The sequence below is a fragment of the Poecilia reticulata genome, linkage group LG16 (genome assembly GCF_000633615.1).
Source record: "Poecilia reticulata strain Guanapo linkage group LG16, Guppy_female_1.0+MT, whole genome shotgun sequence".
NCBI classification, from domain to species: Eukaryota; Metazoa; Chordata; class Actinopteri; order Cyprinodontiformes; family Poeciliidae; genus Poecilia; species Poecilia reticulata.
The window spans coordinates 10809859-10832858 of NC_024346.1; the positions used below are offsets into that span (position 1 = coordinate 10809859).

Sequence of the window (23000 nt, forward strand, 5' to 3'; positions counted from 1 at the left end):
AAGCTCACACCTGACACACCCCGTTAATATTTTTTCCCCTCTACTTCCTTCTCACGTTTCAGTCTTTACCTGCCTCTTGCGGCGTCTAACAGGTTGGTCATTTTTTCCGCTCTCAAGATTCAAACTGTGAATGAATCTGTTGTGATGGTCAGTAATGTAGGAAACATTCCTGGATTGTTTACTTTATTTAAAAGGTAGCTCTGCTGGTTGGAGATATACCTATCCTTTTTTTTTTTCTTGGCCGTCTTTTTCCTTTTAAAGTGGGTTAAAGTCAAACACGGAAAGATTTCCTGGTATATCTCCTTTCAGCGTCACATTTTCATATTAAATTCAAACCGACTTTGATTTTTAACGGCGGCCTTTAGCTCCTTTGTGACGTTGCGCAGGCTCAGGTTGCAGACTAGGCTTCCAGTTTGAGGAGCAAAGGTCTGTTTAAGTTAAAGATTTACACGTTGCATCAGGGTGGGACGGTGCGTGACTGTGCGTGGAAACCACTCAGCAGAGTAAACTGTGCTTATGAATGGAAAACCTCGTTCAGCTGCCATTTATTACACACACGTCTCGCCTAATTTCTTAACGCAGCGGGGGTTTGGGTTTTTATACTTCAACGGCAATTTGCTGTTTCGAGTGTAAACAAAACCTGCAGGAAAATTACTGAAATGCAAAAAAAAAAAAAAAAAAAAAAAAAAAATATTGCGAGTTTTTATTTTTACGCAAGAGACGCTTGTTAAAAAAGTCTCCTAGTTGAAACACCTTTTAACAATCTAGCGATAAAAATGAACCTGAAGAGAAAAATGCATGGATTGGGTCAAAATGTTGTTTTTAATATCAAAAACAGCTCTATACTTATAATGTTTCCAATTACTTTATAGCAGCAGATCGTGTTTATGGAATAATACGGAACGTAAAGGATTTGATTTTTGTGTGAATGTAGTGAATTTTTTTGTAATATGTATGTTAAATTTAATTAAGTTGACTACAAGGTGTGTGGTTGCCGTTCAGCATTTAAAGTCGTGGGTTCAAATCTTTCTACATGTTTGCTTGTTCCCCCTGTGCATGCCTGCTTCTTTCTGGGTACCCTGAGATTAATGAATCTCCTAAATTGCTGTCAGAACTCAGACTGATTGGAATGACTTTTCTCTATTATTTAAAGTCAAACGTTTTCTGTGGCCTTCTGAAAAACATCTGTAGCTTCTTAGGACATTTTGTCTTGTCCAAGCAACTCTTCAAAACCAGCTGCTGCTGTAAAGTAGGAAACTCTTTAGTATTCCACAACATTCATTGTGCTGTTTCTGTCAATATGTCAACAGATAAATCAACATAATACGATGAACAAAACAATTAAGACGCGTTAAAACATAACTTTAGTAAGGTTCAATTTATGCAGCAGTTTCTAGTTTTATACTGTAGGGAAGGGGCGTCAAACTCATTTTTGTTTTGGGCCAAATTAAGATCATGAATGCTCTTAAAGGGCCGTTGATAACACCTGTTCACAAAGTGTTAAAATATCAATGAATACTTCAAATTAAATAACATAATTGAACATCTTTTCAGCCCCTCCAGGATTTTGTGTTTTTGTGGTACTAATTTGGAAATATTTGCAATATTTGCACCTATTTATGACAGAAATTGCAACTTTTTATTCCTCACTGTATTGATTACGGACTAAAATCTGACATCAGTTAAGGCTGAGGCAGCTGTTTACTTCAAGTAAGAAAGATTTTGACAACTTTTGAGAAAAATCTGATAAACTCTCAATTGTAAGCGCAAAAAGCTTTTCCATGGATTTCCACAATAATTTTAAAGAAGCAGGAGGGACTGATTGACATTATTTGGCAGTAAATCTAGGTATATTGACTCAAAGCGTTGACAGTTTTAGCATCATATTGACCCACTCAGGACTAATGCAAATAGTGTGATGTGAGTGGGAGGAGAGAGGAGACGGGGGGTCAGAGGGTAAAACTGATCGAAGAGTCTCGTTCTGGTGAGACGGGACTCGGTGAAGGACGAGCGCACAACTTTGTAACTGAGAAGGATAAATTACACAAATAAAAGCAACAAATTAGAACGAGGATTGGAGCTGCTGGGTGAATGGTTTTGTGAAAATGGGTAAGTTGATCAGTCGCTTAGAATACAGTAGAAATAGCATTTTTCTTTTATCCCACAGAGGGGAAATTCAGCATCAGACATGTAGGTTCATATGAAAAGGTCCTGAAGTGATAAAAATATTTTAAAAAACAAGCTTAACAATAGCAACAGTATTACGTAAAGATGCTGTGCAGCTTTTAGAATAAATTATACTCACAATCTATGGGGAGTGCAACATGACTTCTTAAAATGTACATAATTTGCATGTGTTTCCTTATTTGATGGTGAATAAAAGATTTGACCAAATTCAATCAACAACATGTTTTAAAGTTTGAAATGCATCAGTTTGTTGTATTGCATGTTAATGATGCTGGTTTTTTTTAGTCGGTTTGATGGTCAGTGTTGGAGCAGAAACTAGTTTTTCCATCTGATTATATTCAGTGCCTCACAAAATTAGTCATAACCTAGAACACAGTAATTTTCACAAACTAGCCACAAACTTTGTGTTTTTATTCAGATTTTATAGGACAAACCAAAATGACACATGGTTTTCAAAACGTTTCTGAATAAAAAATCTGAAAAGCTTCTTCTACCAATAAATGAACTTCAGTACTGCCAATTACCTTAATTTAATCAGAGTGTTATTAGTTTGAAGAACTTAGAGCAGGGGTGTCCAAAGTCGGTCCTTGAGGGCCGGCATCCTGCATGTTTTAGTTCTTTCCCTGGTTTTACACACCTGCATTAAATGATGGCCCATTAGAGGCCTAAGGAGAACATTGACTTGCTGAGAAGGTTGTTAGAACCACTAGGGAGAGAACTAAAACATGCAGGATGCCGGCCCTCGAGGACTGGCTTTGGACACCCCTGACTTAGAGGTTTGTTAGGGAGCATTGGGGAACAAATGGAATCACCAAGAAACACAGCAGATAGTTAAAGGGAAAATAAGCAGAGAATCTTAAAGTTGGGTTATAAATTGTTTGATATCCTGAGCTTTAAGCATCTCATAGATCAGTGATCTATCAGATTATCTTCTGAAAATGGAGAGAGTTTGGTACAAAACTGCCATGGCACTGTGGTTCAACTTAGAGAGTAATTGGAAAAATAACTGGTAACTCTGGAGGAGCTGCAGAGTTGGTGGAAAAATCTGATCAAAAGCAAATTATTTACAAAAGCACCGTCCCTTTAAAAATAGTCTTTTAAAGGGGTTGTAGAAGTAATAAAATAAAGAATTTACCTTGAAATAAACCCATGTTATACTATGAAAAAAATGTGTGCATGGGGTGACTCTTTCCACATTTTAGGAGCAGCTATCAGAAAAACCAGGCATCAGCAGAACTAAGTGGTTGGATTGCAGTATGTAGAGTCAAAAGGTCACTCAGGTGTGGAGGCGCCAGTCAATTTAAAGGTTTAAAAACAGGCAATAAAACTGATTGTTGTGGAAAACCCAGTAAGGGAGTAGTGTGGCCCTACTTGCATGAGTGACCATAAGTAGTACACTATGCACATCTGGCTTTTAGTAATTAAAAAATAGACATCAGATGTCACATTTTGCGTTTAGAGGACACATCAAACATGTGATAGGAGGTGCCCTAGCTCAGGGGTGCACAAACTTTACTGTGCCATGGACCCCCCTGTAGCATTAGCTTCTGTCCAGGGACCCCCTTTAAAGAACCCGCAAACAATGCTACAAAATACGTACAAACAATCACCTTTTGGCATGTTTTTAGTATCATTTCAATAAATAATTTTAACTTATACTTTTATGATAAAGATGGAGAAACAGATTAGATTTTGCGGTAACACTTTATTTGAAGGGGTGTGCATAAGACTGACATGACACTGTCATAAACATGACATAACACCTGTCATGAACATGAAGGAGTCTTTATGAATGTTTATGATAGTTGTCATGAAGTGTCGTTCGGTAAATAATCACACTTTTAATGCAAAGTTGCTCTAAAAGTTGCATTAAAAATCCATTAAAAGTTCCAACTTTGCATGATTTTGTAAATTATGATAATTTAATGCAAAGCTGGCATTTTTAATGGACTTTCAATGCAACTTTTAGAGCAACTTTGCATTAAAAGTGTGATTATTTACCGAATGACACTTCATGACAACTGTCATAAACATTCATAAAGACTCCTTCATGTTCCTGACAGATGTTATGTCATGTTTATGACAGTGTCACGACAGTCTTATGCACACCCCTTCAAATAAAGTGTTTTACTTTTTGATTTTGCTTTTAAAGATGTATGATTACAAAGTTTTTATGTTTTGCATTATTTTACTCCTAGAGCTCCCAAGGGACCACGGCCCCCACTTTGAAAAACACGGCACTACCTAATATGTACCTAATATCTATTTTCTTGGGTATAACTAACACTTTAAAGCTTTCTGAGCTCATCACCCTCACTGTGAAAGCTGGTGCTGAGAGCATCATGCTAAGGGGACGACTCTATTCACGCTAAATACTGTCCTGGAATAAAACCTTAGAAGACTTCATACTGAGGCAAAGACTCACTTCCTAGAAGGAGAGAAACACCAGATGAATGGCTTAAATCAAATCGCATTCATGTTTTAAAATGGCCCAGTCACAGTCAAGACTTGAGAATCGGTGCCAAGACTTGAACTGTTTGTAGGCATTCTCAGGCATGTTTTTAGCATCGATACAGGAAACAAACACACGACATATTTTTCAGAAGTAAAACATGAAAACCAAATAAACTCACGTATATTTATTTACATTTTCCTGTTATGCACTACCATCTCTGTTCATGAAACCTCAATAAATGCACTGTAACTTTGGGATGTCATATGACAAATGGTGGAAAAGTGAAGTTGTGTGAATACTTCGTCTAGACTCTTTATCAGTCATGGTGTTTCAGGCCAGACTCGTGTTTTGTAACTCCGGTGTCTTTGACCCAAGCTGTGCTTTATTTATAACCAGCCTTCCAAGAACAGGAATCGATGTGTGTGTTTTCAGGTGCGTGCGCACATCTCCATGTGAGAGAGGACGGGTCTGAGGGAGGAGGATCTCAGTGGGACCTGTGATGATGTGTGCAGCAGAGCGGCAGAACTGGGTCACAGGGAGGTGCAGAGAGGAAGCAAAAACAGGGGAAACTGACAGATTCTGAATCTGCAGGATGGGGGAGCTTTGGGGGTTCATATTATGCTGCAAAGCTCCTAGACAACAGATGCCGTCAGGAGTTTTCCAGGCTACCTGCCCGTTGAGCGTAGAGGACACTGATGGAGTGTCAGAACTAATGCAGATGCAGTTCCTCTGTTTCCTCCTTGTTTTTATAAACGCAGCCTGCCTCCTGTCGCCCTCTTTCCTCACCTCTTCACACCCTGTCGTGTTGTTTGCACTGACCTTGTCTGTCAGTTCTGCCCACTCATCTTCATAGCCCGTATTAGGCTTTTACTACTGTAGAAAAAAAAAAAAACACACAGGCCCAACTGGCTGTGACATCCTTCAAAATGGATTCAATTATTTGAGATCGATCCCTTCATCAAGCTCCAGATGGCTTCCGCATAAAAAACCGGAGCCAAGTTTTCTGGCTTAATCTGTTAACTCTTCACCAGCAATGGAAGATAGCATGTTGAGTACCACTAACTACTAAGTCTTGTTATTTTTAGTCTAAAAATAACAAGACGGGATCTCTAAAAAAAATTCTTGGAATCAGATTGTTTGCATTGACGAATGAAAAGCAGAGATAAGCAAACAGAAGACCAGCCATTGCCAGTGCAAACTCAAACTTCAAATCGATGCTTTCTAGAAACATGGAGCAGTTTTCTTAGAAACAGATGTTACATGTTGAACGCCAGGCTGCAAGGCCGGTGGCAATTTTTCTCTCTGACAGAAACCAGAGGTCCAGCTGGAAGAAAAACGAGCATCAGACTCGTCTTTGTTGGGGGGACACAAACAGACGTGAACACGAATGCAGATCTTATTGTGCATCTGCTGCAGCTGCAATAACAAAACCGTTGCTGTGATGAAAAACAGGAAGCTTTTATTAGTCGCATAGAGAAGCAGCTTCTACTCTTTCAGTCTCTTTAAAACACACTTTGGTGCTTTTAAGCTTGTTCCAAAGCGGGTGTAGCAACATGATTTGTGCCCCCAAATGAAGTGGGTCTCTTGTGTTGAAGCAGTTCAAAGCAAAAGTACCAGATTTGCATATTATTAGTTCATTTCTTTAAGCATTAGGTGCGTTAAGTAGACATATGTAAGAGCTGCTGGATGACCAGGAGCCTTAGTAGTGATGTGCACAAAGTGTTTTTCAAAGTTAGACGTGTTTTTTATTTTGATTTTGTGTGATAGAGTAACACAAATTAGCGTATAATCGCAAAGTGGAAGGAAAAGGTTACATATTCCCTTCTGTTGTCTCTGCAATAACAAAATCTGAAAAGTGTGGCTCACACCCTCCTGCTCAGTTCAATGCTTTGTAGAAATATAATTTGCTGTGATTAGAGCTCTGAGTCTTTGGGAATTTGTTTTAGGGTTAACTGAGCTGGATGAATATCTGGACTTTAACTAGACCATTCTAACGCATTAATATCCATTGTGTTTCTGACTGCTGGATTTATACTGGGATTAAATTACTTTGTTCAGGAAAACCGGCAACACTATCTTTTTTATGAGTAGCAGAGTAGAGGGGGGCAAATACAAATGGCAGACACACATTTCAGTTTTGATCAGCAAATTAATGTGGAAAAATACATTTCTAGTATTTTGTGACGCATTTGTAGCAAAGCAAAATGTGAGTTTATGGGGTGTAAGTTTTACACTCCGCTGTATGTGAAGCTTTGTTACTGAGTTAATCTGTGATGCTTTTTCTTCATTTTACCACTTTATTTCTAACAGATGGAAGATTTATTTTCCTTTTCCTCTGAGACATTCAGAACATCACTCTGACAACAAAAACAACAAACCACATTGTTCCATCATATCTTCCCTGAGCATCTTGAACGCACCATTTATCATTTTCTGACGTTCTGCTCCACTGAGGAGGGAAACATTATTTTACAACAAATGTCTTGTGCACCTTTTAGTCGCCTGGAAAACGTTTTGCTTTGAACAACTCACCTCATTTATTACCTTTGTACTCTCAGTTTTCAGATGCCCTTTAAGTGCTCATCAAAGAATGTCTGCAGAGCAGTGGCGTGTTGCTCATATTATCAGCTGCTACACACAGATGAATGTCAGCATGTAATCCTGTGTGACCCCTGCAGGTGGTTTTTAATGTCAGACCAGCGTCTCGGTGAAAATTAGAAATCGATCATTCTTCGTTTATCGCTGATCCAGATATCACTTTGCACCCTTCGTTCATTTTCACAGCTGGAGTTCGCAGCCGAGCTTCCGCGATTAGCTTCTCCCCTCTGACGATGACGCTCTCCCTGTCCCCTCAGCTCTCATCAGGCGCTACTCGGATGTGATGACAATGCCGGACTCTTTCATTCAGCGCCAGCAGCTGGACGCCAGCATGGCTGACACCTTCCTGGAGCATCTCTGCCTGCTGGACATCGACCAAGAGCCGATCACGGCCCGCAACACCAGCATAATCTGCACCATCGGTGGGTGTCACAACCGGCCCAGACGGCGGGTTTGGGCTCTTAGGTTCGTTTTCTGGCAGCTGTCATGGCCGACTTCCTGTCACAACAGACATGTCCAGCTGTCAGCGCGCTGGCAGAGTTTGTTGATCAGGAGTTGCAGCAATAAGTCATCAGAAAATGAGAAGAATAGTTTGAAGTAAAAGTTACTCTTGGTTTTTTTTCCTGTTAGTTTTTTGTATTCTTCCTCATCAAGAAGAATAAATACATGGAACTGATTATTATCTACTTTCTTAGTTTACAGACAAAAAGTCAGATTGGTCTCAAACAGCAAATTTGCTCTGTGTTTAATTTAAAAATAATAATTTTTTGCTTTGTATTTCAACATTTTTGAGTTTGATCCAACAAAACACTTTCATTATTTTAAACAGTCAAGACTGGGTGTTGCACAGGTTTATGCTCTTTATGGGAAACTTCCAGGCTTGGCTGAAGGTTTTTGGTAAATCGAAACGCTTGTCTTAAAAACAGACACAATGTCCACTGCCACTCACTTCTTCAGATTATTTTATTTTCTTTGAGTCTTCACTTGACTAATTAGGAAATATCATTAACTTTTAAAGTATTTCTGTGTTCTGTTAAAAACTTTCTGCAAGGCACAATACATCATTTTTACCAAACCTCCAGTCTAGCTAATGTCAGATGTTTTTATTCATGGGAATGAGAGTCTTAATATTGGACTTGCAATGATTTATTCAATTTTTCAGGGAGGAATGAGCTCACAACACACACTTTCAGTGAATTTAGAAAACTGGGAATTAAAAGCACAAGTTTAAATTTTAATTGTGGACTTGCTTATGATCAAACCTCTGCATACAGAGTTAAACATATAGAGAGCATACTCCTGCAGAATTAGTAAAGATAATTGAAATTGGTCATTTACTGAAACATTTCTGACTTCTAGGTGTTGGCCACCAGTTTTTTGGTCTCATTTTATGTTGGCCTTCTTTATTCAGTCCAAAATTGTTCTTGATTTTTATGTTTACAAGAAACAAGCTCCAAAATGAACAGCTTCAGCAGCTTGACTGCAATTTGAATCTGCTCACCTGGACAAACCAGATGCTCTCTGGTTGGCAAAATGCTGGATCTGTGATAAGAAATCAATAAATTTTATTGTTTATTGTTACAAATCCAACCAGATAATATGTCAGGATCTTATTGATGGCTACAATGTCCTGACAAGGTTTATTTATAAAGAACATTTTACTAACGGTGCTTCACATATTTGGACCTGCATGTATAAATTTGCTCGTTGGAAGCAAACAATGGTTAAAGTGAGTTATCTTTAACATCATATCAGTTTAAACATCCCCAGAGACAGACTTTTACTAACATGCCATCTCTGTGACATTCATTAAAAATTATTCAGGGACAGAAATCCCTGCTTGAGATCAGAACCACTAAACGTGATTAACTCCGTCCAATAATTTATGGGAAGATTAGGCTCTGCCAGTCTAAAACCTCTGCTAATCTAATTCATAAATATGGTATTAAAAATAATTTAGGCACAGAAAGTGGAGATTGTTCCTCTGGTCTGTTGAATCAGCCCCTAAAATGATTTGGGATAGTTATGGACAGAGCTTCCTCTATGCAGAACAGCAGATACGCTGCAGACAGAACAAAAAGCACATAAACCCAGTTGGGCTCAGTGGTGGAGATGACTTATGGCTGAATGCACATCTGTGAAAGGAGCATTAGTATTGAATTATAAAGCCAGGCTGTGCAACAACATATGCTTCCAACAAATCCGCCCAGAAAGGAGATCTACTTTACAAAAAGAACCATGAAGTTTGCAGCTTTAATCAGTTTGGAGAGTCTTGCAGGCAAATAACCTGGACAATTATTCTGCTAAACAGTGGAGAGAGAAGTTGAATGAAGGGGAGGAATGAATGATGAGAATAATAGGGATGAATATTGCACTGCAGCAATTTGATGCTGAATGAAACTGGACTGTAATTAAATCAATTTGATTGATTTGGGCATTGTGTAACTGAATCAGACTTGGGCTTGTTTTTGTATAGTTATGTGAAGAACTGGTGTACTACAATGGGCTTGCATCAACCCCTTGTCTCACTACACTTTATATTAGTAAGAAATCCAGAGGTTGTTTAAGCAACAGTGAATGGAAGCAGCTGAAAGTCTCACTGATAATGCCTACCAACATTTTCTCAGAGAAAAACACCACACCACTCAAACTCCAAGATCTGTCTGCAGAAATGCTATAAAACCTCCTCTTAAAACAAATCCTACACATGTTCTGGATGGGAAATGTTGGAATCAACATCTGTTGTTCATTTGGCTCAGACATCGAGGTCAAAAAGAAAATGAAACAGCTATTTACCAACAGAGGAAATGTTCACTAACTTAATCTTACTGATTTTGGGTGGAATTAAGAGAAAAACTGTAAAATAAAGTATATGATGTACATCTAATTTTATTTTTTATTCAAATTAGACAGAAAACTCTTTCCTATGTTGATGTTTTTCAAAGCGACCCAAGTATCAACGATGACGTCACATTTCATCCAAAGAGCGATGGATTCACGGTCAGAGATTAGACATAAATGTATAGACCTGAAAATATGTTAGGAACGTGATAATATTTAATTAATAGGCATATTGATCTTATTGGTTATTTTATTTAGCCTTTGGTATTTATGATTAAATATGTACTAAAACAATTAAAAATTTTTTTTGTAGATTTTTGTCTTAATAATGTTTCTCTAAGAGCAACCCAGTGCATGATGGGAGTAGAAAGTTCATGACCCGTAGAGAGAGAACTCAAACCGTGGATTTTGTTTAATAAAGTTGCACAAATGCAAAAGTCTATGTGCGTTTTTTAGTTCTTTTTAAGGGCTCAACATAAACAGCGAAAACCACAAGCATGGCGGACGTTATTCATGGAGGTGGTCATAATTTTATTATTATTGTAAAAAAAAAAAAAAAACTGTTGCCAGTGTTTAGCTGCTCGTTAATTCAATATTTTCCTGTTGCCAAGGTCTTTAATGTCAAGACAATAATTAGTTTTCTGTTTAAAACAGGCGGTTTTGCTAATGCTTATTTCTTTTTGGGAGAGATTCTTCTATTTGCTTCCAAAGAAAATAGAAAGACCAGCTGGGATTTATTGATATTTCATGCTATTAAGATTTTCAGGTGATTTAACCTTTAAGCATAAAATCTGCCATTCCAACTGAATTAAGTTAGATTGAAGTTTCATACTGAAACCCTTCTCATTTAATTTCTTTTTCAAAATTGAGGAATGAATAAATGAGGGATTAAATCAGAGGAGAAAGTGTCCAGCCATCAGAGTCTTGGTCTGTTGAACCTTCCTGGATCCCAGCCTCGTTAAGAGACTCCAACAGTTTGAAGTTTCACTTTAAGCATGAACAGACTTACTGCAGCTGAAGAAACAACTCAGACAGTAATTCACACCCACAGCTAATTTAGTGTTCTCGTTTACTGTGATCGGGTTATGTTTGGCCTGTGGGAGGATAACCGAGCAGCCAGAGAAAAACAATGAAAGCACTTAGCAAAAACTGCAAACTCCACTCAAAAATAGATGTTAGAAGCCTTGCTAACATAAAGCCACTGGAAAATGGAGGATAAGGTAAAATAAAAAAGTAAATCAACTTGGTTCCTTTGAAAATGTTGTAACATGAAGAGGAAACGCAACACTAATAAAGAAGTACATAAACCTTTTAAATGTTACAATAGTCGTGTTTTAATTAATGCTCATTTGACGGTTTAGAAAACATTTGCAAAATTCAAAATAACTTCCTCAATTTTACAAAAAGGTTTTTACGCTCGCTTCAGGCGGTTTTTGCCTTTCCAAAAGTGTGAATGCGCTAAAGAGGCAGACAAGACCAAACCAATTGATCAGTAGTAGAATAATCCGGAAAGGAGAGGATAAAAACTGAGATTACAAATTCAGAGATGAGTGGAAACAGGGGAAGTGCTTGACCAATGCAGAACAGCTGCAAAGGAGCAACTGAGGAAGGATGGCAAAAGGAAATGACAAAACAGGAAACAGAGGAAACTAATTACACACAGCATGTCCCAATACAAAACCAAAAGCAAGACAGTAACTTGGAAGCAACACCAAAATAAAACAGGAACTACATCAACAAATAGTCAAAAAAGTCAAGAAAACCAGCAGTATACAGTCATTTCCTGACGCTGCAACATTTTTCTGAAATTCTTATAAATGAGCAAATAACATAAAAAACCTGTTGTGTATGCTTTTAAAATATTTGTGTGTATTTCTTATTTAGAAAAGGCGTAAAACAGGGATCCTTGTGTCCTGCAGGTTTTAGATGGTCTTTAGCAGAACTTATTTGGAAAACCTGATATAAAATAAACTTCATTTATTGAAAATATAAGATGGAGAACTGATTCATTTGATTGGTGATCAGTTTCTTGCTCTAATTATGATCTGCGACGTTTCTCAGGCCCAGCATCTCGATCCGTCCCGAAGCTCCAGGAGATGGTCAAGGCGGGGATGAACATCGCTCGTCTAAACTTCTCCCATGGATCTCATGAAGTGCGTGAATCGCAGTGATTAATGCTTTCCTCTGCTCCCCATTTCACAATCCAACAGCCTGCACACTACGGTCATGCTGTTGGATTTGCACTCAGTCGTAAATTACTCTCGTTTTCTGCCTTCTAGTATCACAGCGAGACCATTAAAAACATCAGGGAGGCAGTGGAGACCATAACATCTGACCCTTTGTATTATCGAGCGGTGCCCATTGCTTTGGACACGAAGGGCCCAGAGATCCGCTCTGGTCTGGTGAAAGGGGTGAGTGTGTTGCACCCGTCTATCAATAAAGAAGTGCAGGAAATCTCTTCTCCCTGGCGCCGCGGTTTGTTACAGGTTGTTATTTCTGTTGGAGAAACAACAGCTGTGGGCGTGAGCTGCTTAGCATTTTCATCATCATTGTATTGTGTTGTTTGTGATTCTGCTGCCTTCAGCCTACTGTGCAGAACAAATACCTCCAAGGTGTTGGCAGACTCCTCATGCCTTGATTAGCTGACAAGATGCACTGTGTGAAAAGTGATCCCCGCTTCGTGTGCCTCATGAATCAGTTTAAGTTTGTCTGGAAGATTAAATTGCTTCCAAGTCTCCTGCTCTTCTGCTTTTTGTCTTTTTATTTTCTTTGTGTTTCGTGTTCACACCATATCTACAGGACTTGATAAGCTATTCTGCTATTTATCATGTCTGTACCCCAAACTTCAGTGTATTTTATGTGTTAGACCAACACAAAGTAGCACAAAATTGTGAAGGAAAGGATATTTATGCAGATTAAAATGTGAACTGTGTGCATTTCATTTTTTTTTGTAGATGAAATTTTGCTAAGAGCAAAAAGAGCATTAGCAAGGTTTCCTGGTGGTTGGCAGTCATTCATCCCACTGTGGTTTTGAGTTAAAATATGTTTAAAGTTGACAGGAAATTTGAAAATATCACCTGATAATTATGTGTTATTTTAAGTTTAACACCTGAACACAAACTATGAAGACTTAAAAAATGCAAACATTTAAATGAACAATGCTAAGCCTGGTGGGGGCACAAGGAAAGCCTGGTGGCCCGCCAGGCTTATAAAACACTGAGGAAAATCCTGCATTAGCATCAGAGAAAGAAACAAGATGTCATTGACTCTGGAGGAACTGCAAAGTTACATCGCTCAGGTAGGAGAATTGGAGAATATTACCCATTCAATTCCACAAATCTGGACGTTTTGGGTGATGGAGGCAATAAGAAAGCCACTCTTCAGAAAGAAAAGCTGTAAAAAGCTTTGATTTGCAGTCATGTAGGGGATTCAGCAAACACGTAGAAGTTTCTCTGATCAGAAGAAACTATAATAAAATGAAACTATCTGGCCTGCATGCAAAATGCAATGTTGAGCACAAATCACCCTGAACACACAACACCAACCATGCTGCATATTTATGACACCAACCTGAACATACAGGCAGAGCTATGATGGATTGTTTTGGATCAAATTAAATTCACATTAGAATGGTCCAGTCAAAGTCCTGACGCAGATCGTAAGGAGAATCTGTGGCAAGGGCAAGACTTGAAAGTGTAAGTTCACAGATGTTCTCCATTTGAGTGAGTTGGAGTTATTTTTGAAAAGAACAGGCAAACCTGTGCTGGTAGAGCCATAATAACCCTAGAGACTTGTAGCAAAAAGTGGTTTTATATTGAATAAAAATGCACACTACAATTTATGTGTAGTGTTTTATATTGATCTATCACATAAATATCCCAATAAAATGGATTGCAGTTGCAACATGATGAAATGTGAAAAAATTGAAGTGGTCTGTCTCCTTTTCTTCAACTTTGACATTGAAAGATCATATATGAGAAGAGGTATACACATTTAGATGTTATTTTAACTATACTAGCAGTTAATGATAATCAGCAATATGCAGTTTAGTGTGCAAGGATTATTGTTTCCTCTAATGGTGCCTGAAGAATGAAGCAACTCAACACAACAGCAACTTTACACAAACATCAGCTGAGACGATTGCATTTATCCAAGAGAGAAACTAGTAAATTTAGAAAATCACACATTGTAAGCTGAATCTCCACCTCTTGTTCGGCTGGTTCTTGTAAGGAAGTTGGAAAAGCAGAAAATTAAACCCTGCAATGTCCAGGACGTTGATTCAGATGTCCAGGAATAGTTTATGGTTGCCCTTTAACAGCCAGTCAACTCGAGCAAACTTTGCCTGTTTATTCATTCTGTTGCAGTCGTAGAGGTTCTTCATGTATCTGGTGGGTTTCTGGTTCGAACCCCTATTTCTTCTGTCTCAGTCACTTTGTTGTTGTTTCCTTGGTTGAGACTTTATGAAGCACTATACAAGCGCAGCCAGATAACTAGCACAGTAGTTTTCAGAATTGATATTGCAGAACTTGTAGCTTAATGCAGCTGTTTGCTGTTTTTCACTCGCTGTCACTTATTAACAAAGCAGAATAATGTGGCTGTTCCCTTACCGGTACTTTGATTGTTATTTATGCTCCTAATGCTTGGTGAATAAAACATCAGCGCTTCTCTGACTTCTTGCATTATGTTGTGAAACAAGTTTTGTCAAAGCCCTGCAGCTTTGAAGTCAATCATTCTCAGGCTGCGATCCTGACAGGGTGCGAACTTGACAAAAACAGGCGTCAGTTCGATTTAAATGCAGGGGAAAAACGCTGCACGTGAGGCAAATATTCCGAGTGACACCATGTGGACACTAAAATAAATATTTATTTTGAAGAAAACTGGAGCTTCCTTCTGGAATGTGTCCATTTGTGATTTATTTTATCGAGATTTTGACGCCATTTCATGTCAACTCCTCCCATCTACAAGTTTTGGCAGAAGAATGACAAACGTGCTTCTGGTTTCTAAAAATGTTTTTCCAGTCTGTCAGTCCCTGTCAGGTTTTGTGTGTGTGTGTGTATTTGTGTTTTATGCCTGTGTTTTTGTGCAGAAAGTGGAAGAAGAGGTGGAGCTGGTGAAGGGCAGCCATGTGCGAGTCGTGACCGCAGAGAGTGACAAAGACAAGACAGATGGGAAGATAATCTGGGTGGACTATCCCAACTTGCCTAAAGTCCTGGAAAAGGGAAAAAGGATTTACATCGATGATGGCTTGCTTGCACTCAAAGTAGTAGAAATAGGTAACATGCATTTTAATATCCACATTTTTTAAACGCAAGCAGAAAGTCAAAAACAGCAACATATAGAACTAAAATAATGCACTAGTCATCAAAAATGTTGATATTTTGTTTTCAGTATTGGCTTTAAACTTAGTTTTTCTGTAAATACACGTGTGTACAAATATGGTCATCCTGTATCCAGCAGGTAAAATAAATATTGAACACATCATTCTTAGTAAACATATTTCAAATCTTGCTATTGACATGACATTTTCATTAGGTGTTGATAACAACCTAAATAATCCATACATAGAAAGAAATCAAAACAAATAAGTTCAGAAATTAAGTAATGTGTAATAATGTGAAATGACACAGGGAAAAGGTATTGAACATGTTTACTGATATTTATTACAAAAGCCTTTGTTGCTTTAAGCTGCACGCGCTGTTCAGCTGTGATTTTGACCCATTCTTCCACCCAGAGACTTAAATCTTGAAGGTCTGCAGCAGCGTTATTACTCTTATCCTCTAGGCTTCATGCTGGTCTTGCTCCTGCAGGTCCGGACTGGGTGGACACGGTGGTGGAGGCCGGCGGCGTCCTCTGCAGCCGTAAAGGCGTCAACCTGCCCAGCTGCGACCTGATCGGTATGCAGGCGGTCAGCGTGCAGGACGAGGCCGACCTGAAGTTCGGGGTGTCTCACGGCGTCGACATCGTGTTCGCCAGCTTCATCCGTTCGGCCAAGGATGTGAAGGACGTGCGTCGGGCTCTGGGGCCTCACGGCCGACACATCAAAGTGATCAGCAAGGTGGAGAGCAGACAGGGAGTTAAGAAGTAAGTAAGTTGGCATAATGTGATTCTAAAGTGAAACCATTTGGGCAACAGAATCGGCAGGCAGCATGTCTAGTAATTAGACGGTGACAGGACTCATAAATCTGTAATTGATGGTGGTCTGCCGCTCTCCATCAGCCTGGAAGTGAGGATCGTTTGTCAGCTGACGTGTTTGATAAGCGAGCGGTGTGGTTGTCTGTGTAAGTTATTGCTGCCATTAAAAAGATCAGACACAGTTTATGTCATGCCTCGGCTGCCTGCGTTACTTATCTGATGCTCTGCTGCACCTGGCAACTGACGATGTTAACACACCCAGCTTTACTTACACTGACTCCATCTTTTAATGCTCAGAGAGAAACGCACATTTTGTACATTTTCTAATTAACCAACTGTTGCACTTTCCTCTGGATTAGAGTATTTTATTTTATAACTACAGAGAGTTTATGTTAAAATATGCCCTTGCTGTACAATATTTTTACTTTTTATGATGATTTTGAAAATATTTTTTATATTTTCTGTCTGTCTGAGTCTTTTTGCTGGTATTGCCTGTCGCTTTGCTGCTGTTCCACAGAAAAAGTTCACTTTGTGGGACAATAAAGGGTTTTTGTAATTCTATAAACTATTTCCTACTGCTTTTTCTTGCGTTTAAAGCTTATAAATCATTTATTTTAATTTAATACAAGCTGTTTAGAAAATTATTTATTTTATTTTATTACAACCTGTGTTAACCATTCTTTTAAGTATATCTTAAATTATTGTGAAAATACATTTATTTTTCATTTTATTCATTTTTTTTGGTTTTTTATCAATTGTGTGATGTCAGGAAATAATTTTATTTATAAAACTTTTTTTTTAATTGATTCATGGTTGTTTATTGTTAGAATTCATGCATTTAAGTTATTTTTTTAATGAAATATAAATTATATATCTTTTAAAAACTAAAGTCAAATTTGAGTAGAGATTAAATTTGAATTGTATTACATCTTGTTTAAATACAGTTCATTATTAATATTCTGTGTTTTCTCATGTAATTGATAAGTATTATTTTTTTATTTTCAAATATCCGACTTCATGAACAAATTTTACGTGTTTCAGATGCGTTAAAATATACTTTATTTCTTCCAGAAGAAGCATTTGTCCTCCTGACGGTTTTTATTTCTGTGTCAGCTTTGAGGAGATCCTGGCGGAGAGTGATGGTGTGATGGTTGCCAGGGGTGACTTGGGAATTGAGATCCCTGCTGAGAAAGTCTTCATCGCCCAGAAGATGATGATTGGGCGCTGCAACTCTGCTGGAAAGCCCGTCATTTGTGCCACACAGGTCAGAGCGCAATCGTAGACACGTGAAAGGACGTGGAAGTGATCAAATAACGGCAGCTTTAGCTTGTCCAACATCAAGCAAGTCAGTGGAAACCTGCATTAAAGACGCTGATTAGCCTTCTCCTCCAGCTTAATGCACCAATATGTAATTTATCTCTCGTACCCGTCTCATCTTTCTCGCACAAACCCAGCCAGAGACACACATGCTTCCACGCTCCTGCAGCCATGTTGAGTCACAGTGCTGCATCTTGTTTATGCTCCCGCTCTTGACTCGTAGTGACAGCGTTAAAGCAGGTTTGCTACTCGAGACCTAAGCTTGCAAAAGGCACCCACACACCCAGACACTAATCAGCGTTATCTGCAGCTCCCTAAATGCTGCTGCAGAAAATATGGTCTCGGTTAGGCGACGCTGCAAGCTGTCTCATTTTCCAACCGCCTGCCCGTCTTATTGACTCGTGTCGTTTCGTGCCCGGTTCGCTACTAATGATCTTTGAAGTTCATACTTGATTGCCTCTGCATGAATGATCTCTTATTTCCCTTTCATTGTTGTGCAATCTATCTACAAAACCCCCTACTTCCTCTCTTGGATATTTTACCACATTATCTGTTTCATCAGTGTTTTAATCTGTGATTAAAATTCTGTAAAGGTGAGAAATTGTGCGCTTAATGTGTTTTTAGATGTTGGAAAGCATGGTCTCTCACGCACGGCCGACCCGAGCGGAGAGCAGCGACGTGGCCAACGCCGTGCTCGACGGAGCCGACTGTGTGATGTTATCTGGGGAGACCGCCAAGGGACAGTTTCCTCTAGAGGCAGTAGCAATGATGCACTCAGTGAGTCTCACAGTGTGCAAGTTTGGTCCGTTTTGCTTCATTCCCATTAGAAACACTCATTTCTTCTGTTTGCTGTTCACATTTGCTCGACGCTAGATCTGCAGGGAAGCTGAGGCTGCCATCTACCACCAGCAGCTGTTCGAGGAGCTGCGCCGGCTCACCCCTCTGTCCTCTGACCCCACAGAAGTCACTGCAATTGGAGCCGTGGAGTCGTCCTTCAAATGCTGTGCAGGGGCAATTATAGTCCTCACCACCAGCGGCAGGTAAGCCGTCGCCCCACTTGCATAAAAGTTTGTGTTTACTTTACATCTCCTTAAATATCTGTTCACTTTTCGTTCAATCTCTGTTAGGCAGAAACTTATTGTCATGACAATCCTAACCTATACGCCAAAGTTCAGATCACCAGTATGACACGACTCTTAGATGTGTTACCAAATCTATGTACACAACCACAATGCAACTGCCTTGAGTATTTTATCTAGAGCCTCTCAATGTCACAATTTGCTGAATTTTCTTGGACCTTTGGGTGAGTTTCTGCACCTCTAAGGCTTTAAAATGACCTATTATGCTTCCTTGAACAGGTTAGGACTATAACAAAATGATGTTCTTTATATTTTTTGTACAAAATCATTCTTAGATAATGGGATTTCAGTCTGGTCAGTTCTGCCAGAATGAGTTGCTTTAAGGGCCTCTTGTAATTTTAAATTCAAATAAGCTGCTGCTCCCCCCCCCCCAACTCAACGTTTACAATGGCATGTTTAAACGGCTGCAAACAAACAATTTTACAACTGTGCATCTTTGAAAAGCAGAAATGGAGCCTACAGCACAATTAACAAGAATGCAGCAAGGGGTTTCTGGATTGTAAGACAACAACAACACATGTCTTTTCCAGCAGCTTTGTACATCAGTAAAACCAGCTGAGCAAACGTGCTGGAACTCCACTTGGGTTGCTAGGTGACGGGCTGGGCTTTGCTGGAGTTGCTAGGTAACGGCGCAACGCGTGCTGATTTGCTACATTTCGGAGGTTTTTAAAACGGATAATTCTCCAGACACATAAAACCATTAACTTATTGTAAGGAAAGTACTGGGTGTTTTTTATTTATTTATTTATTTTTTTTAAGCACTTCGGCTGTTTTTAGAAGCAGTTAAGACCCAAATGAAAATACAAAAACATGTAAAATGTGATTTTTTTTCAGAAAAGGTTCCCTTAATTGTCATAATTTTATGCACACTGTGCTCAGCATATAAGAAATTGGGTGTTGGTTGGTGAAAATGTTTTATTTCTGCCAGTAAAAAATGCCCAACAAATGAATCTGAGTAACTCTCACTGCAGATAAATGAGTCAGCTTTTCTAAAATGACAGATGCTGGTCGTTTCTTATTATGTCATGGTTGCTGGGTGCCTCAGATGGGCAAAGCAAGAACAGCGACAGATCTGGCACCAGATTGAAGACAAATATCTCACTCCATGATGGCAGGAAAAAGGATCCAAATCAGAGTCTGGCAATGAGAGGCAGACATTTGAAGGCAAAATAAACTTTTATTTCAGTTGCAAATTCACTATTTTCACACCTCTGACATGTCCAGGATCGACTAATTTAGGACCAGGAGTTCAGGGAGAGAAGAAGGCAAAAGATTTGGAGTTTAATAACTAGATGTCATTCAGACCATGACAGAGAAAAACAAAAACTCAAAAAGAAATCAGGATTCAACTGTGATTTATGCGGCCCTCTAAATTATAAACTAAACACTAAGTGTGCTTAAATATTATTTTATCAATCAAATCAATTCAGTTTTTATCTGTTTACTGCCAAATTATATCAGTCCCTCCAGTTTCTTACAAATTATCTTGGAAATTCACAGAAAACTAACAAATTCCTTCACTTTTTTTCACTAATACATAATTGGAGATTTATTGCAGATTTTTATCAAAAAATGTAAAAAACTTTCTTACTTGTGCTAAACAACTGCCTCAGCCTAAATTGATGTCAGATTATAGTCCATGGCCTACACAGTGAGTAATAAAAGTCGCATTTACCGACATAAATAAGCACAAATATCACAAATATTTCCGGTGCCTCAAACACTTTTCAGATTTACATTCATCATCTGCCTTAGCAGCAGACAACAGATGGGAGTGTTATGGGAAGAAAACTAGAGAACCTTTGCTTCCAGCATTAAAGCTTCAGACACAAATCACCTGAAATTATCAGATGATAAACTCATCTGATAATTGAGAGCAGACTGTTGTTCCTCTCTTACATTAGACTTATGGAAACCATTAGATTTAGAAGAGATACAGTGAAGTTAAATGAATGATCTGTGCTAAACAACCCTAAAATCTACCTTCCATATATTTAATTAAATGTTCTGTCCTTCTCTCCACCTTTCTCTCCAGGTCGGCGCACCTCCTGTCCAGATACCGGCCTCGTTGTCCAATCATCGCCGTCACCAGAAGCCCTCAGGTAAACTTTGATCAACTCTGAGATAAACACTTGTGTATTTGTCTCGGATTAAATTACAGCTTAATTGTTGATGAGTCATCCATCTTTTAAAAAAAAAAAAAAAACTGAGCAATGTGCGATACAGTCATTATTTACTCTCACTGTCTGTTGCTGTAAATATTGACGGTGTGGACACATCAGAGTGAAAATTAAAGTAGTTATCTGCAGATAAAACCTGGAATCCTATAAAAAAAACATATTTAATCTTCTAAAACCCTCTGGAGGACAAGTGTCAAACTCGAGGCCCGCGGGCCGAATCTGGCACAGCATGAATATTAGAAATAGAACTTCAAGTTGTTTACTTAAATATTATTATATCAGTCAATTCAAATCAGTTTTTATGTGTATGGTGCCATTTTACTTCAGCATTAAAGGATGCAAAATATTACATTTTTAGAATTACTCATCGAATGCTGACAGAGTTATATTATTAACAATTTATTATTAGGTAATTTCATCAATAAGGATTTTGACACTCCTCTAGGCTGCAGAAGACTAGAAGGTTTCAACTTCAAGCAGAACAACCAAAGGTGCCATGTAATACCTGGGAATGCCACATTTTTCAAGCTTTTATTTCCAAATAATAATTGCACTGTTTAAAAAAAAAGTAACTCTTTATTTGAAGGGGTGAGCATAAGACTGACATGAGACATGAAAATGACTCAACAGTCATGAACATGAAGGAGTCTTTGTAAATGTTTACGACTGGTGTAACTATATTTCAGCAAATAATGACACTTTTAATGCATTAAAGTTCATTAAAAGTGTCAACTTTGCATTAAAAGTGTCTTTATTTACCGAATGACACTTCATGACAACAGTCATAAACGTTCATAAAGACTTCTTCATGTTCATGACTGATGTTATGTCATGTTTACAACAGTCTCGTGTCAATTTTACACACACATCTTCAAGTGTTATCAAAAACATGATTAATCCCTTTTCAGTTTAAAATTACAGGTCGCTTCATGTTTGCCCATCTTAAAAATATACCAGTATAATAAAGAAGTTTTTTGTTTTTGGAGTGTGAACAAATCCAAACACTAGAAGGGCAAAGATTTTAAAGTAGAGCAAAAATGGCTGACTGCATCTTCCTCAGGTGGCGCGTCAGTCCCAGCTGCTGAGAGGCGTTTTTCCTGCTCTTTTCCACCCTCTTCCTGCTCCCGTCTGGGCCGATGATGTTGACAACAGGGTCAACTTTGGCATGGAAATAGGTCAGTGTGTGTGACTGATGTTTGCTCCCATCACCTTCCTCTTGAATTTAAATCATTTCCACTCGCATTTCTCTGCAGGGAAGGCAAGGGGATTCTTCAAGTCGGGAGACATGGTGATTGTGGTGACGGGCTGGATCCCAGGATCCGGTCACACCAACATCATGAGGGCAGTGAGCGTCTAGCCGCTATGCCTCCGTACCGGATCCTAAATCTGACCCCCAGTCTGCGCTGGGAAGGTTTTAAGGTGAATGTAATTGGTGAATGTGGTTTTCACTACAGCACTGTTGCAGTTTAAGGTATTATGAGGAAATGTGCACTGCTGAAGCTGGTCTCATGTGTGATGAATGACTCCTTCAAATAAAACTTGAAGCTTGAACTGCGGCTGACCTCTCCTCTCATTGTTGTCAGGAAGCTAACTGAAGCTAATTTTAGCTTCTTTATGTATTAAAATCTGATTTTCCTTGTGTCTGTCCATGTAACACATTGCTACTATTAATAAAGATAAAGATAAGGCTTTTACTCGCATTTCTGAGCCTATTTCTCTTCAAACATTTTTTTAGCAAATATAAGCAGCTCTGTGGGATATACTGAAAACATTTTGGGAATTTCCTTTGTATCCACAGAGATGATCTTCCTCTCCACTAATGATCCAGTTTGTGGCATCGTTTCGTCTAGAGATGTCGTCCTCCTCCTCCTCTTCCTCCTCCTTTTCTTTTATTAGTGTGTTTGCATATCTAACATTCCCACGAATCCTCTTCTGTAGTTCATTCCATCCTCCATCTGCAAACACACAACCTCTCTCCTTCCTCTGTGAGCCATATTCTTTCTAGCAAATGATCTTTAATCCATAAGGACTTTTGCATTTATCTCTTCTAAGAATACACTGTACAATCTGCAAACATAGACTTAAAAGAATGAAGAATTATACAAAGATACAAGGTTCAAAACACAACCATAACACAAAAACAAGGAAACT

General features: G+C 38.7%; 1 protein-coding gene across 2 annotated transcripts; it reads left to right on the forward strand.

Moving 5' to 3' along the window:
* Window positions 1-21: 21 nt before the first annotated feature.
* On the forward strand, window positions 22-22405 carry pklr (pyruvate kinase L/R). 2 transcript variants are annotated; one of them, XM_008431631.2, is made up of 12 exons: window positions 22-92; window positions 7498-7662; window positions 12143-12234; window positions 12361-12492; window positions 15168-15354; window positions 15889-16162; window positions 17327-17477; window positions 18155-18307; window positions 18404-18570; window positions 20705-20771; window positions 21910-22024; window positions 22103-22396. In XM_008431631.2, exons 2-12 carry the CDS (start codon window positions 7524-7526, stop codon window positions 22204-22206), a joined length of 1581 nt encoding a protein of 526 aa, XP_008429853.1. In that variant the 5' UTR covers window positions 22-92; window positions 7498-7523; the 3' UTR covers window positions 22207-22396. The 2 variants fall into 2 exon arrangements, with proteins under 2 accessions (XP_008429853.1, XP_008429852.1); XM_008431630.1 differs by lacking the exon at window positions 22-92 and adding an exon at window positions 1997-2109 and having other exon boundaries at window positions 22103-22405.
* The last annotated feature ends 595 nt before the right edge of the window (window positions 22406-23000 follow it).

Coding starts and splice junctions, on each gene's coding strand:
- pklr (XM_008431630.1), top strand. Junction 15,355..15,888: donor ACTCAAAGTAGTAGAAATAG/GTAACATGCATT, acceptor TTGCTCCTGCAG/GTCCGGACTGGGTGGACACG. Junction 16,163..17,326: donor AGCAGACAGGGAGTTAAGAA/GTAAGTAAGTTG, acceptor TTTCTGTGTCAG/CTTTGAGGAGATCCTGGCGG.